At 49.6% G+C, this 16,796-nt stretch overlaps 1 protein-coding gene across 2 annotated transcripts in view; it reads left to right on the top strand.

The window, feature by feature from the left end:
- Positions 1–16,796, top strand: part of CCDC112 (coiled-coil domain containing 112) — a 530,811-nt gene that overhangs the window by 294,826 nt on the left and 219,189 nt on the right. For both annotated transcript variants that reach the window (XM_069625516.1, XM_069625515.1), the window contains exon 5: positions 450–525. In XM_069625516.1, coding sequence (XP_069481617.1) covers positions 450–525 — 76 coding nt within the window. The remainder of the gene's footprint in view (positions 1–449; positions 526–16,796) is intronic.

The following is a 16,796-nucleotide window of genomic DNA, read 5'->3' as shown; positions in this document are numbered from 1 at the left end:
ATTTTTTTGAAGCATGTGAATCTAAGCAGATAGAAGCATCAGAAGGACGATTAAAGGAATGTCATGTTTGTCTTATCATTGTACTTAATTTCCTTTACTGTGTATGTGGGCACAGCGTAGTTGGCCTCCAAATTTACCAAGAGTGGGCTTTGGTTAATTCCCATACAACCACTTTGTGCGTCTTACGGACAGTGTGAGAAATTGTTGAGTTTTGAGAACCCCTGGCACTCTCTGATCACAAGATTAAGCTCCCGGCTGCCAGTCTGTATTGACTACGACTGGTGCATAGCACTACCGGTTAGTACATTTTGCAAATAAGCCAGTCTTTTCCAACTACTTCTGTGTTGATTTCCTGTGATTTATTGGCATTATTAATGTATCATATGTGATCACTACATCTACATTACGCATGGACTTACATTGTTATTTGACCCTTCTGTTTCTTACAGTTGTTGAAAAGCTCAGAGAAATGATGGAAGAAGTTGAAAGTGCAATAAATACTTTTAAGGATGAGCAGAGAGTAATGTATGTTTTTATTCTGTTTCCATTCTACATCCTAGAATTTCATAACTCTCTTTATGGCGTAGTTATATGCTAGTCTTTGTCTATTACTTTTTTTTTGTATTTACTTTTGTTTTCTGTTTTAGTTGAACACTTTTGTATTGCAGCAGACATTAAAAACATCTGTACAACATCATAAAAAACAATACAGAAATTAACGTTTTTATTGCCCAAATGATTATTAAAATTAGATAATTGTTGAGACTACAATTTGTATCTACTTTAATTTGAAAATGGATCTTTGATTTATCATTTTCACTAATTGCTCTGCATGCACTCATAAAAAATTACATCATTTGATCTGTTTGTTTTGGAGCAGAAACGATTTTCGTTAGATGGCAAGCAATCTGAATACTTGTTTCTTGTGTTGTACACAATCTTACATTTACTGTCACTTTCTGAATAATGAGCAGTCTGTTTCCCGTGAAATCTGCGTAAGAATTAGACATATAGAAATAGCCTAATCCTCTTAAAAGGGTAGTTCATTCAAAAATGTTATGGTTTAAAAAGATTGGACATAATGAAAAATATATATTAAAACATATTTTTTACAAAAAGTTCCTATTAAAAATGTACGGGAAGTGAGCCTCAAAGTTTGCACTAGGAGGCATCCATTGTGTGCAATGAAGCAGCATCCGGTGTTCATGTTAACTCTGCTCTCAGGGCACTAATCAAGCAAAAGCCCCCTACTGGGAGCTTTTGCTTACTGCTGCTGGAGAGCAGAGTTAACAGAAATGTCAAAGGAAACCAATGCAGTTTACGCAGCATCGAGGAGATCAGGTATGTGGTTCATTTTCCTTAGCGGTTTGTAGTTTAATTAGCCTTATTAAGAAAGCAAAAGTACCCATGCTCAGCAAACTTAAAACGAAAGGCACAGCAATTATGAATACTATGCCGGCCGCCGATTGTAGCGGGTGGCATAGTATTTATAATTGCTGGTACTTTGGTTTTTAGTTTCCGGGGGAGCACGGGAAAATGAAAACAAAGGTACAAGCAATTATGAATACTCCGCTGCATACCGCATGCGGCGGCCGGATTAAAAATAAATAGAAGCCGCACTCACAAGTAGCACAGGGACACGCCTCCAGATGCAGCCTGCCAGCATTCTCTGCTCTCCGGCAGCAATAAGTAAAGGCTCCCAAATCGGGTGCTTTTGCTCGATTAATGCCATGATAGCAGAGTTAACATGAACACAGGATGCTGCTTCATTGTACAAAATGGGTGCCTCCTAGTGCAAAGTTTGAGGCCAAGTTCCTTACATAGGAACTTTTTGAACAAATATTTATGATATATACGTTTCATTATGGCCATTTGTCTGAAACCACAACATTTTTTATTGAACTATTCCTTTAAACATGTGCACAATTTTCCAGTTGTATTTGTACGATTATTAGAGACTTACGCATTAATCATTCCGTTTGAAAGTTTTGCTTTGCTTTGGCATGTTATGCAGTACTGCAATGTTTGCAACATTTTTCAATGTTTGTAAAGATTAATGATGTGTGATTCCTACAATGTCTTTTGTGATGTTTAGGACTTTATTATGTGACTCACCAATAACATTCCTCCTTGTACCGTAGCTGACACCCAGGCTCCTTTACACATACCTTTTCAGTTTTGGAGCCAACTCAGTTTGCTCTCAAGCATTATCAGCACAATTTACTGCATAACAAATCGCCACTTTTCTGATGGCCCAGAGGACACTGTCCCTACAGTGACAAATGTGATAGGCTGGTGAGGGTGAGGTTGATGTGAAGAATGGCTACTTTAAAGTCTCTTTGGTGGGTAGTTTTGCTGATGAGTTCTGTAACACACCTTTGAGTAAATATCGGTTTAAATCCTTAAAGCCGGTGCTGATGTTATTCATACTTTTTCATGATCTCCAGGGTCTGCCCTCATGTTGTGCGGCCTGTCTGGAGTGAGCAACGTTGCCTGTTTTCTGTTATTTTCAGTTGTATTTGCTGCCTAAAACACAACTGCGGTACCTTTGCTAATGCTGTTGTGGCCTGTCCTAATCTAGGGGGGGCTCACCTCCTATTGTGTGGCCTTTTTGGAGTTTGCAGTTCCCCTGTGTTTTCAGTTGGTTTCAGCTGTATTTATTTCATGAAAACAAAATTGTGAGCTCATTCTGTTTTTTTCCATTTTAATAGAACAGGCAGCTATTTATTTAAAAAAATGTAGTAGCTCTCTTCCCACCCCAATACAGCAACGGACTATAATCGGAAAGGACAGTGAATTCAGAGTTGCTTTCTAAACCTGGTAAACCTTGACATAGAAAAAGGTGGAGAAAATCTGAGAGGAGTTGCTTAATGAGTTGCTTCATTTGGGGTCTTCTGGTGGAATTTCAAGTTAACACACATGCTTCCTCTCTCGAAGCAGAAGGCACATGAGGGAATTTCTGATGCAAACACAGCTGATGATCCACCAGCTAATTAAGACTGGATCTGCCCTTCCCTCCCTAACCTGTATGCCCGGTTGGTAACCCTCTGTTATACCCTCTCTCCATGTTTAGCCTACTCTCTACCCTCTCGTTACTACTCTACCCTCTCGTTTGGGTAGCGCTCTGCTGCTTCACTGCTAGATTCATGCTATATAAAAAAATGAGCACATGCATACTGTTCTGAATCCAGCGATATCATTAGTCCCTCTCTGGGGCAATTCTCTTCCCATATGGCATGGGAAGGGCAGTCACTACCTGATCCCAATCCTTGGGGTGGCTGCCTGAGGGAGAATCATGGAACCATGGGGGGAGAGGACCCTCATGAGAGGGAGAGAGACTGGTTGCAAGAAATGCGGCACCCACCTTTCTGTTCTGAGTTTAACCACCCCCTGCCCTCCGGTTCACAGACTGTTCTAGCTTATTTTGTTATTGAACCCGTCCAGCCATCTTATACTGAAATTAGGGTTTCTTCTGGCAAATTATATCAAAGTACTGAGATAAGAAAGAAGACTGGAGTGATGAACATTACTAGAACCACGAAACCTACACTGCGTTCTTGTTGTTGGCGGGATGTTTAAATACCTGTCAGCTGTGCGAATGAAGGAAGCCGCCGAAAGTGAGATGCAGCAGAAAGAACCTTGCTGTATGCAAACCCGGTCAGAAGCTAGAAAGCAAGCGGCGTGCTGGCCGACGCTGGAAGGCTGCCGGAAATACTGTTCAGATGAAGATGAGAAGCCAGAGGTCTGCAGTGGTGAGATCGTGGGCAGTGCGGGGCTGTCAGGAGATGCAGTATACCAGGCGAGAAGCAGAGAAGGGGCCGAAGACTGTTCTGAGCTGCCGGCAAGCCACAGCAACCGCAGGATGACACGAAGAATGCAGGAGCAGCCAAAACAAACTGGTGAGCCCAAAAGGGAGAAGCGCAATACCGGTGCGCTTCAGTGCAAATGCTGCTCACCTTGGGGGAAGTTAAGGAGTCTGCTAAAGCAGGCTGAAAACCCTTTGACAAAGAGTGAAAGTAACAAATGAGAAGGTGGAGAGGTCACTGACCCATCTGATGACAAGGGCATGGACAAGGCTGTTGCCTAGTAAAGTGTGCAAGTCTGAAACACATCTACTTTGTGAAAGCCAGTGTGAAAATTCCTGACAGGAGAGTAAGCCAGGTACTGTGCAAGTTTGGGACCTGCACTCAAATGTATGTGTGGAACATTGTGAAGGTGAGTCTGGAGACCCACACCTGAAAGGACAAGTAACTTGTGAAGTCCTCACAGGGGAGTATACCAGGCAAGTCTGAATATAAAGCAAATATCGTGAAATTCTGGCAGGGGAGCAGACCAAGCCAAATTTGAATGCAAGTCTGGAGACCCGCATTTTAAGAGTTTGAAATCTAGGGGAAGGGAAACATACCCCCTGAGTGGAATAGTTGAACAAGAACTGTGAACTACCAAGAACTGTGGAGTAAGCAGAGGGGTGAGAAAGATCCCTTGAGTGTGTTATGCTAGGGGAAGGAGATCATTACCCTTTCATTGGAAAGTTGTCTTTTACCAATGGAAAGAATTGTGGTGGGGAGAGCTGAATAGAAGCTGAAAACTCCAGGGAAGGGAATAGCCCCACCACCCCTTGCCCACCCACCATTGTTGATAGCTGTGAAACCTTGGGGAACTTTTTCTGCACCTTTTGGAACTTTATTTTGGAAAATCAAAGAAGACTACACATGGCCAGTTGAAAGACTTTTTCCCTTTACACTGTTTGTTAGATTTAGCTTGGAAGGCTCAGTATAGAATTTTGGACGCAGGACAGAGAACTCTTTTTATATTTTTGGACAATTTGACACCGACAGCCTTTATTTTCATTGAGGAAGGGAAACCCCTCATAGTGTTAGGGTGAGATAGGTCTTTCTCCAACCCTTTTTTTACTTTAATAAAAGTTTATAACAACCATTACAATATCTCTGTGTCCAAGTCTTACTCCTGATTCATTACACATGGTGTCAGGAGTGTATTCCGACTCAGTTGACACAAAATGGGGGACCCTAAAATTTGGAAGGCTCCGTGAGCAAGCATTCAGTCCATCTGTAGCCACTAAGGAGTCTATTGGTTTTGATTTTTCCAGCAGCCGTGAAGAGATATTGCAACCCAGAGGCGGGTTGTTAATTTCTACTGATCTAGTGCTAGTACCCCCAACAGATACCTGCATATGGTTGGCTTCTAAATCTGGATTAGCCTGGTGGTTCGGCTTAGATATCATGGCTGGAGTAATAGACCCTGGCTTTTGGGGTGAAGTGAAAATCCTAGTACAAAACAACGGTAACAATCCCTATCATATTAGGAAGGTTGAGAAGGTGGCACAAGGATCTTAGAAAAGGCCCCTTTTCCTAAATTGGTAGAGGTGACTAGGACAGACCAGATAGAAAAGGGAGAGAAAGGTTTTGGGGAGGCGGATGAAAATAAACAGCCAAAACAGCAAAACCTAGGGATGACGAAACTGAAATCATCCCAGATCTAGCATTTGCCCAGCGTAATGATTCCCTGTTAGCTGTGGATTTCTTACACACTATCTTGGAGAAGGAGGGAAGGAAGAAGGGACCTTTCTTCTTTATCAAGCAAGGATTGCTATACAGGAGAGATACCGGTCCCGAGGGCATGCAAACAACTGATTGGGGTTCCCAAAAGTCACAGAATTATGGTCTTAGAAATCACCCATTCCCATCTGACTGGTGGCCATCTAGAGACAGCTAAAACTCAGGGACAAGTCATAAATAGGTTCTATTGGCCCAGCATTTATGCCGATGTAAAAAACATTAATTGCCTGTGCCTTATATCAGAAAACTAGCATGCATGTACCCTCTCTAGCTCCACTCCAGCCGTTGCTGCTTATTGATTGATATACCCTTCTCTCGTATTGGTATGGATATAGTAGGACCCCTTGAACTATCTAAGTTAGGCAATCAGTATATCTTGGTAATCTTAGATTACGCAACCCGATACCCTGAGGCCTTCCTTGTAAATACTAAAACATTTGATTCCTTCCTTCTCTAGAGTTGGCTTCCCTAAAGAGTTCCTCCTGGATTAAGGGACCACCTTTGTGAGCAAATTAATGGCAGATGTCAAACCGGTTTTACAAATTAAAACGCTTCGAACCTCAGTTTATCACCCCTAGACTGATGGGTTGGTCGAAGAAAACGTTTTAATAAGACCCTGAAGTGCGTTCTTGGAAAACTGGTGCAAGCGGATGGGAGGAATTGGATCCTCCTGGTATCCTTGGCTCTCTTTGCCGTTAGGAAGACTCCCCAATCTTCCTTAGGCTTTTTTGCCTTTTGAGCTGCTCTAATATGTTAGAGAGCCACGGGATGTACTGGATATGTTGAGGTAGACATGGGAGGAAACAGAGGAAGCTTTATTACCCCTGTCTCAGACCACCCAAGGTTTGAAAGAACATGTGTCAACTATAAGGTCTGTAGTCCCCTCCCATTTGACTAAAACTCAGGAACACCGGAAGTCTTTTTATGACTGGAAAGCCACCTTGAAATCGTTTTCCATACGACCGAAGGTTCTAGTCTTGTTGCCAACCTCAGAAAACAAAATGTTACCGAAATGTCATGGACCCTAAGAGGTCCTGGAGCAGACAGGTAATTATAAATACTGGGTCTCCCAACCGGGTAGATGGTCAAAGACCCAAGTGTATCACATTAACTTGCTTAAGGAATGGAAGGAAGATCCGGTAGAAAACATCACTGTGGTAATGGTTAGCCTTCTAATGGAAGGCCCAGGGACCGTATCTCTCCATCCCTAAAATATCTCTACTGGCTCCCAGTTGCTGCAAGGATCAAGTTCAAGACCCTCTGCATCATCCACAAGGGTTTCTGGGACCCCGCTACATCCAACTTTCTCTCCATAAATACCTCCCTGCTAGAGCCCTTTGGTCTTCTAGCTCCAACTCTCTGCAGATCAGATGCTTTTCCAAGCAGAGAGTGGGGGGTAGATCTGTTTCTTCCACAGATGCCCCCCCCCGGAAAGGCCTGCCCCTCTCAGACTTGAGCTGGATTTTCTTAAGTTCCGGAAGCTTCTCAAGACCCTCCTTTTCTCTTCCTTCTTCCCCCTCAGAGTCCCCTGGTAATGTCCCTCTCTGCCTCATTTTGACTGGCTGCCTGGTTCCTTCTTATTCTACAGGGCACCAGGCCCTCCTCGATCAGTCTACCCCTGCACTTTGTCTCCACTGCCCCCCTTACGTGCACTTGCCCTAAAGGGCTCTCTCCCCCCTGCACTAGCCTGGCTGGGCCTGCATCCCTTGAGCCCAACCAGCCCGATCGTCACACTTGGCACGTGGACCTCTTTCCCCTGCACACTCTGCATTCCCCTAGCACTTGTTCAGCTGGCCTCCTCTAAGCACTCGCCTGACACATGGACCCCCCCTTCCTCCCCGTCACAGCTTTTGTGCACTCACCTCTCCGACCTGCATTTCCTTTCCCTCCTTAGCATTAGCGCTTTCCGCTTTGACCGGCACTTCCTCCCCCCCCCCCCGTCCCTCTGAATGACACGAGGCCTAATAGGGACTGTTTTTGTTTTTCTTGGCCCCCCCTTGTCTTGTTGCGCCTTGAAACCCCATTTGCTGTATAGGTGCATTATAAATACCCAACAAATAAAGGTCAGGAAGAGAACAATTTAATATCTCCAAATCTCACAGAAAGTTGGCGACAAGATCTCCAGGACCTTCTGACTCAGTAAACTGATGTTTTTAGTCACAAGCCTGGGAGAGTTAAAGGAGTCTTCCATTATATTAGGACTCCACCAAGGAATGTTGTTAACCTGACACCCTTTAGGATTCCCAAGACCAGGAAGGATATAGTCGGACAGGAGGTGGAGATGATGCTAGCCTCAGCTATTATAGAACCATCTCAGAGTCCCTGGTCCTCTCGAATAGTCCTTGTCACAAAGCCTGATCAATAGTGGAGGTTTTGTATTGATTTTCGAAACGTAAACACAGTGTCTGAATTCGATAATGACCCCATGCCAAGGAGCAATGATTTAATTGATCGATTGGGCTGGGCTCTGCTGTTTACCTGCCCACGATTGCTCTGACAAAGGGCTATTGGCAGGTACCAGTGAATCTAGCGGGCAAAGAGGAAACTTCTTTCTCCACCCCAGTAGGGCTATTCTAATTCAAGGTATCCCCTTTTCGAGCTTCATGGGGCCCCGGCAACATTCCAGAGGCTCATGGATCAAATTCTTTGTCCCGATTCGGCGGTCTGAGGAGCGTATTTAGATGACATCGTAATTTAAAGTAAGACCTGGGATTAACATATTTACCACCTATACAAAGTAACAAGGACATTGAGAAAGGCCGGACTTGCTGCAAACCCCAAGAAATGTCACCTTGCACAATCTGCAGTAAAGTATTTCTTATTTTTCTGTGGTGGGGAATGGTCTGGTACAATCTCAGACCGAAAAGATAGTTGTCCAAGTAACCCCAATCTAAAAGATAAAAAGAGACCTACTAGTCTTCCTTGGCCTAAAAGGGTACTATTTAAGGTGTATCCCTAATTACTCTACTATTACAGCCTGACTGACAAACCTAGGAATGTTGAACCTCAAAAGCTTAGGTGGAATCAGGAAGACCAAACCTGCTTTAACACTCTTAAGCAGATTCTTTGTAGTGAGCCAGTCCTAAAAGTGTTCATTTTACAGACGGACGCATCCCGAGTTGGATTAGGCGCAGTTCTCTCCCAGGAGTAGAGCGGCATTAAGCATCCAATTCTCTTCAGCCGAAAGCTCTTCCCATGGGAGAGAAATTATGCCACAATTGAACTTGAGGCTTTAGCTATAAAGTGGGTGTTATCCTATTTACGGTACTATTTTACTGGGAGAAAGTTCTGGCTGATAACTGATCGTTTCCATTTAACATGTATCAGTCTCCAGAAAGACATGAACACCAGAGTCATGCGCTGGTTCTTAAACCTACAACCCTATCGTTTCTGTATAGAGCACAGGAAAGGTAAAGACCAGGGCAATGTTACCTTTCCTGTTTTCCAATAGGTGTAGGAGAAACCACCGACCTGAGTGGAAGGTTATGCAATATCCTTACTCCCTCTCCGGGGAAATTCTGTTCCCATATGGCCAGGGAAGGGCAGCCGCTACCTGATCACAACCCTGGGGGTGCATGCCCGAGGGAGGATCATATGAGGGGAAGAGGACCCTCATAAAGGGGAGAGAGACAGGTTGCAAGAAACGCACCACCCACCTTTCCATTCTGAGTATAACCCACCTCCGACCCCTTTCAGACTGTTGAAGCTTATTGTGGTATTGAACTTATCCAGCCATCTTATACTAACATCAGGGTTCCTTCTACCAAAGTACTGAGACGAGAAAGAAGACCTGAGTGATGATGATTGCTAGAACCAGGAAACCTACACTGCGTTCTAGTTGTTGGCAGGTGCTACATAGTGGTACATCAGCTGTGCGAATGGAGGAAGCCGCGGAGAGAGAGAGACACCGTAGGGAGAACCTTGCTGTACGTGAAGCTGGCTGGAAAGCAAGCGGAGTGCTGCCCGATGCAGGAAGGCTGCTGGAAATGCTGTCCAGACGAAGCTGAGAAGCCAGTGGTCTGCCGTGGAGGTCGAGGGCAGCGCGAGGCTGTCAGGAGATGCAGGAGACCAGGTGAGAAGCAGAGAAGGGGCCGAACGCTGTTCTGAGCCACCGGCAAACCACAGCAACTGCGGGCCGATGCAAAGCACGCTGGGGCTGCCAAAACAAACCGATAGGCCCAAAAGGGATGTTAGGCAGAAACCTGTGCAGTTCCCCTAGGGACCACTGCAAAATGCTTAAGACTACAGGTGTTGGCAGTAAACCCAATTGGTAGCAGTCTGTACCACCCAGATTTACCTGGTAGCTGTGGCTGAGCAGCCAGACTTCTCTCAAGAACAGTTAGACAGTATATAGAGTATTCAAGATAGGTACCAAAATACAGTAGCACAAGCAAAAACTGACCAGAGCTTTGATATCAACTATATAATTATGTATTTAAAGACACACTTAGAAACACTCCAGCACTATTATTGTAAGCAAGTTCAAAACACAGTCACTAATAATATTTCTCCAGCATGGGGTCTGGCATGGATTCACATGCTCATGAATATTCCCCGTCGTCAGGCTGGGAATCCTCGGTAAAGAAAAAATCAGTATCAGTTTCGTTTCTGATCTGTCTTTCTTAGTAGTAACCAATCACTGGTCTCTGCGTCATACTGACCACAGCCAATGACTGCCCTCTACCTAAGCACCGCCTCTGGCAGCCATCTTCAGATTTTTACCGCACGTTCATGTGTTGGGATCCTCGTGCTATTGCTCTCGAGCGTTAGTGCTATTTTTTCACGTTTTTTTCTCAAAACTTCGTTTTTTCGGTCAAAAGAGCCTCAAGCTCCACCGACTCTCCATCCGATCAACGGGGACCCGTGTCGGATTCGTCTGCGCCCCTCAAGGGTGAAGATTTCATCGAGCTACGTTTTGGAGGACTCCAGAAGCTTCTCAGGCCCGGACATGGCCCAGGAGAAGGGAAGCTTGACGCCCGGAAAGCTGTTAATGGACTGCCCTGGATGCCAGCTGCAGAACGTCTTTAAGGAGGACGAACACTCCTTTTGTCTCTACTGCTTACATGAGGAGGGGGAGCGAGGCAGTGTCCCCCCCCCCCTCAAGGATAAGGCGGTGAGCGCACCTAAGGTGGTGAAGGCCTTAATCCATCCGGCCAAGCCCTCTATCGATACTGTCGCGGCGGCCCTGGCTCAGCCTGTGGAGGCTAGACCAGTGGTGGCGACCTCGGGGCTCAGAGTCTCCCTGCCACCTCGGAGGGAGTCCTCTTTTGTGCCCATCGATAGGACCCCCGTGAAATCCCCGGCGGGGAAGAAAAAGGGGGGGCAGGGCGTCGTCGTAGATTCGGCTTCAGAGGAAGAGCTGATCGAGGTCTTAAGCCACGGCCTTGGCGTGGATGAAGACCGGCCCGTCGGGATGGATCCCGACGCAGGAGACGACGACGTCGTCGAGGGTGCCGACGGGGCCCCTGATCGCCCGTCGGATTCCCCTCTGCCAGCGCCGCAAGACAACTCGGCGGCCATTTTGTTGGCTATACAGTCCTTATGCTCAGAGATAAGGACGAGACTGCCGTTGCCGACGGAGGAACCTCTCCCGTCGGGGGATCCTGAACCGGGACCTTCTGTGTTCCCCCGCCCAAGAAAAGAAGGATTCACCCTCCACCTCCTTTTCAGCCGTCGCGACCCGTCCAGCCCTCCTCCACGTCCACCCGAGGGGATGATACGGGGACTGACACGGCAGCGACGGGTACGGACGACGAGGTATACGACGAGGATCTCCCGTTGTCACCTCCCACCAGGGCTTCTCCGCCCGACGAGATTGGATCGTTCCACTCCATGATCGCCAGGGCATCCGAGCTTTTCCAACTCTGCCCTGAGGAGAAGAAAAAGGAAGGATTCCTTTATCAACGGCGCGAGGCCAAGAGGAAGACGGTCCTCGCGGTGCCTCTACTGGACGACATTTGGGATGAGGGCCTCGCCCTCCTCAAGAACCCTTCCACGACGCCAGCTAGAAGAGACCGGTACGAGAAGAAGTACCGGGTCCCGGACGCGGCCCCCCTGTGCCTCCGGGCGCAGCCTACCCCGGACTCCGTCGTCTCCGCGGCGGCCAGGAAGAAAGCGGGGGTGTGCGGCCTCCACATCGACTTCCCCACCGGACGGCGAGGGAAAGAAATTGGACGCTATGGGACGCAGGGTCATCTCGTCTGCAGCGACGACGATTAAAGCGGCCAACGCCTTGGCTATCGTGGCCCGCTACGACAGGGAGCTATGGTACAAACTGGCTCCCCTGCTGGACTTCCTACCGGACGACAAGAGGGCGGTTGCCCTGGAGATCCTACAGGAAGGTGAGGTGGCGTCGGACCACGCCATCACTATTGCGACGGACATCGCCGACACTGGGTTTCGCCAGTTGGGCAACGGCGTGTGCCTTAGGCGGCGTGGATGGCTCAAGGCTACGGACTTCCGTCAAGACGTACAGACCAGAGTCCTGGACATGCCGTTTGATGGGAACAACCTGTTTGGGAAAACAGTGGACGATTCCCTTCAGGCCATTAAAGCGGACACGGAGACGGCCCGGGCCCTTGGGGTTCTACAGCAACGACGGACGCCCTTTCGGAGCAGCAGAGGCAAGGGCGCCTCCAAAGGTTCCGGCGGCGGTTTCTCTACCTACCGTCAAGCGGCCCGCTCGTCGTCTCAGGAGGCCTACAGAGGACGAGGCAAGTCTGGCGGACCCCGCCGTCGTCGCCAAGGAGGTCCAGGCGGCAAAGCCTCGTCGAAACAGGATTGAACCGGCCGTGGGGTCGGGCCCCCACCAAAGCACCCCGGTGGGAGGCCGGCTGGCGAGCTTCGTCAGCGTGTGGGAGTCCATCTCCACCGACCGTTGGGTGCTGGACGCCTTAGCCCGGGGCCACGCGCTCGAGTTTCAAAGAAGGTGCCCGCGCGTCCCCCCCGTGGCCAGGAAAGAGCTTCACGTCCCTCAGCTTCTCCTGGAGGTAAAGGCGTTGCTCAGGCAGGGCGCCATCGAACTCGTCTCAAAGAGGCTTCGGGGCTCCGGAGTTTACTCGAGATACTTCCTTGTGAAGAAGAAGACGGGAGGATGGCGCCCCATCCTACACCTGCGACGTCTGAACAAGTTCATCAAGGCGCAGAAGTTCCGGATGGTCACCCTCCAGCACGTCCTGGGTCAGTTGGAGGAAGGAGACTTCCTGTCGTCGTTGGATTTGGAGGGTGCCTACTTCCATATTCCCATCCTAAAGGGGCACCGAAAATTCCTCAGGTTTGTGGTCCAAGGGCGTCACTACCAGTTCAAAGCCCTCCCCTTCGGACTACGGTCGGCACCCAGGGTATTTACCAAGTGCCTTGCACCGGTGGCGGCGCAGCTGCGCCGCGAGGGGATCCACGTCTACCCCTACCTGGACGACTGGCTCATCCGAGCCAAGACGAGGGAGCTCGCCGTGGAGCACACGGCAAGGACCGTCCAACTTCTCACAGACCTGGGATTCTCCGTGAACTACACCAAGTCCCACCTGGTACCCGCGCAAAACGCACTGTTTCTGGGAGCGAAGCTCGACACAGTGTCCCTTCTGGCCTCCCCGTCGGAGGAAAGGACCAGGTCCATCCTGGGCAAGGTACAGCGGATGTTGGCTTCCGACGCGGCCAAGGTGAGGTCCATCAAGTCCCTCCTCGGAATGATGTCTTCTTGCATCTACCTCATTCCCATGTGCAGGCTCCGGATGCGCCCGTTGCAGGAATTCCTGGACGCGCGCTGGATCCAAACGACGGGCGGCTTCGAGGAGAGGATCACACTCGACGAGAGTTTCCGCCGAGCGGTCCGGTGGTGGGGCACCCGCGCGCATCTGACGGCGGGCATGGACTTCCAGACCCCAGACCACCAGGAGACAGTGACCATGGATGCCTCCCTGGAAGGGTGGGGAGCGCACACCGAAAATCTGCACGCGAGAGGCCTGTGGCTCCCGACGGAGAAGTCCCTCCATATCAACGTCCTGGAGCTCCGTGCAGTGTTCTGGGCCCTCAGATCCTTCCTTCCGTCCCTCAAGGGCAAGGTGGTGAGGATCTTCACCGACAACACCACCACCATGTTTTACATCAGGAAACAGGGCGGAACCAGGTCCCCAGCACTGTCCAAGGAGGCGCAGGACCTGTGGCATTGGGCCGTCGCCCAAAGGATGTTTCTGGTGCCGTTTCATCTGGCAGGGATAAAAAACACCATCGCCGACTCACTCAGCAGGGAGCTGCGCTCGTGCCACGAGTGGGAACTACGGCAGGATCTAGTGGATCGCCTCTTCCGACGGTGGGGCACACCCCAGATCGACCTGTTCGCGACGGCGACGAACTCCAAGTGCCGGAGGTTCGCCAGCAGGTTTCCCCAGGCGAGGAGCATGGGCGATGCTTTCTCATCCCCCTGGGGAGGGCCTGTTCCTCTACGCGTTCCCTCCTTTGCCACTGCTAATCCGGCTCGTCAACCAGCTCAAGAGGTCACGGTGCAGGATGATCCTCGTCGCACCTGCGTGGCCGAGGCAGATATGGTTCCCGGACCTTCTGGACTTCTCAGCGTCCCCGCCAATCAGGCTGCCGGTAGACGCGGATCTACTCTCCAGGGAAGGAGGCGCCATCCTCCACCACGACCCGAAATCGCTGAACTTGCAGGCCTGGCTCCTGCAGCGCTAGAGTTTGGAGGATACTACATACCAGCCGACTGCAGAGAGGTTCTTGCAAAGGCCAGGGCGTCCTCGACTCTTAAATGCTACGGACACAAATGGAAGAGGTTCTCTGTCTGGTGCCACGCACAGAAGATTAACCCTCTACGGATTACGGCTCCTCAGGTACTGCCGTACCTGCTGACGCTGGCCAAAGCTGGACTGGCACACACGTCCATCAAGATTCATCTTGCTGCGATCTCCCGATACACCAGAACCACGGGCCGGACGTCCTTGTGGTCTCATCGTCTGGTGAAAGAGTTCATGAAGGGACTGTTCAGATCGTTCCCGCCGGTGAAGGCTCCGGCCCCGGCGTGGGAGCTCAACGTGGTGCTGACCAAGCTCATGGGACCTCCGTTCGAGCCTCTGCACTCGGCCCCGTTGAAGTTTCTGTCGTGGAAAACAGCGTTTCTTGTGGCCATCACCTCCGCACGACGGGTGGGAGAGATCCAGGCCCTTTCCTGCAAGGCCCCGTACTTGACTTTTCACGACACGAGGGTAGTGCTCAGGACGCACCCCTCCTTCAGGCCCAAGGTACCGTCAGACTTCCATCTCAACGAACCCTTGGTGTTGCCTGTGTTCTTCCCGTCGCCTTCGTCGCCGGCTGAGAGGACTTTGCACTTGCTGGATGTGGCTAGAGCGCTGAAGTTCTACGTGGACCGCACAAAGTGTTTTCGGAAGACGTCACAACTCTTTGTGAACTTTGGACCTGTCAATCAGGGGAAGGCTCTCTCGAAGGCTTCCATTTCCAGATGGCTCTCCGGCTGTATCATGTACTGTCATCGGTTGGCAAACCGACCGCTGCCTGGCCGTCCGAGAGCCCATTCCACCAGAGCGATCGCAGCTACCACGGCGTTCCTTTCTGGTGTGCCCCTGCTGGACATATGCAGGGCTGCTACGTGGAGGTCGACGCACACCTTCACGAAATTCGACTGCGTCGATCGGGATTCCAGGGAGGAGTCCAGGGTCGGCCAAGCAGTGCTGCGCAACCTGTTCGCCTGAGGTGAGGAGGTAAGATGCTTAATGTTGAGTTTATGTAATGCTTAATGTTGAGCCTTTGCCACCTCCCGTGGTTGTGCATGTGTGTACTGCTATGTATTCTTTATTCATGAGCATGTGAATCCATGCCAGACCCCATGCTGGAGAAGGAACAAGTTACTTACCTGTAACTGTTGTTCTCCAGCATGGGTCTGGCATGGATTCACATGCGAACCCTCCCGCCTACCCCTCTGCGGCTCTTCACTTGGTCATACACCACTTCACGTGCTTCCAAAATCTGAAGATGGCTGCCAGATGCGGTGCTTAGGTAGAGGGCAGTCATTGGCTGTGGTCAGTATGACGCAGAGACCAGTGATTGGTTACTACTACGAAAGACAGATCAGAAACGAAACTGATACTGATTTTTTCTTTACCGAGGATTCCCAGCCTGACGACGGGGAATATTCATGAGCATGTGAATCCATGCCAGACCCATGCTGGAGAACAACAGTTACAGGTAAGTAACTTGTTCCATATACATCCCTTATTCCTTATTAGACAAGTCTTAGTTAACACCCCTTTTTTTCAGACAGAGGTGAGCGCTTAACTAAAGATGGCACTCCAATAAATTATCAACAAAGGGAGGGAAAAGGCAGAAATTAGAAAAGAACACAATACTTTAGAAGCACTCAGCAAGGCAGGAAAGTCAAAGTCTACTTGTGAGCAAAAAGTTCAGAGGCCCGGCTCCCTCTTAGAGAGAGTAGAACACCAATGTGCCCAAGATCACACAGTTTAAAAGGCTTGAAGTCTTGCAGAGAGTTTAAAAAAGAATTAGTTCAGCTCAGAAAAGTTCAGTTAGCCAGCCTAGGGCCAACCCAAGTGGGAGGCCAGGAGGACACAGTACCTTGAAAGTGGAGAGAATCCTCCAGCGGGGGCAGTTGTTCCCGGCAGTGGGTGCAAGTCACGGCTTCGTCCAGAGGAAGAGAAGATCTCGACGCGGAGGAAAGCTGAAGGTCATTGCACTGCCAGGGAAGAAATCAGCCGCAGAGTTCTCTGGTTAAAAGGTACTACCCTTTTATTCGCGGTAGTGGTAAAACGTGGTATCCCGGTTGCCGGGGTGCTTGGCACAGGCAAGGCGGCCACGAGAGGATCCGGGAAGGCGAAAAGGCGGGCAATCTGGTTATACCCACCAGTCAAAGGAAGAAGACTCTTCGGGATGAAGATCTCCTCTGTCGTTGGAAGAAGTGGCGAGTCGGTTCAGCAGGGCTCCACCGGTGGTGTCGTCATTGCAGGTCGGCTCAGCTTCTCCCTCTTCGGATTCTTTGGTCCTGTGGCGACGTCTGAAGTCCCAGTCCCCAAAGCCCTGCTTTTATGCAGAAAACCCCCATTCATCAGTCCTAGCTGTCACTCAAACATGCTAAGTGGTGAGCCGGGCGGCTCACCACTGGGCCAATCACACAAGAGTGCGACTTGAGTTGCCAAGGCAACTCAGTCCAGGGTGCCTAAACCCCCCTCCCACACATCA

The sequence above is a fragment of the Ambystoma mexicanum genome, chromosome 6p (genome assembly GCF_040938575.1).
Source record: "Ambystoma mexicanum isolate Mex_15411 chromosome 6p, UKY_AmexF1_1, whole genome shotgun sequence".
Classification (NCBI taxonomy): domain Eukaryota; kingdom Metazoa; phylum Chordata; class Amphibia; order Caudata; family Ambystomatidae; genus Ambystoma; species Ambystoma mexicanum.
Note: the sequence above shows the minus strand (reverse complement) of the source record. Positions and strands in the feature narration are given on the sequence as shown.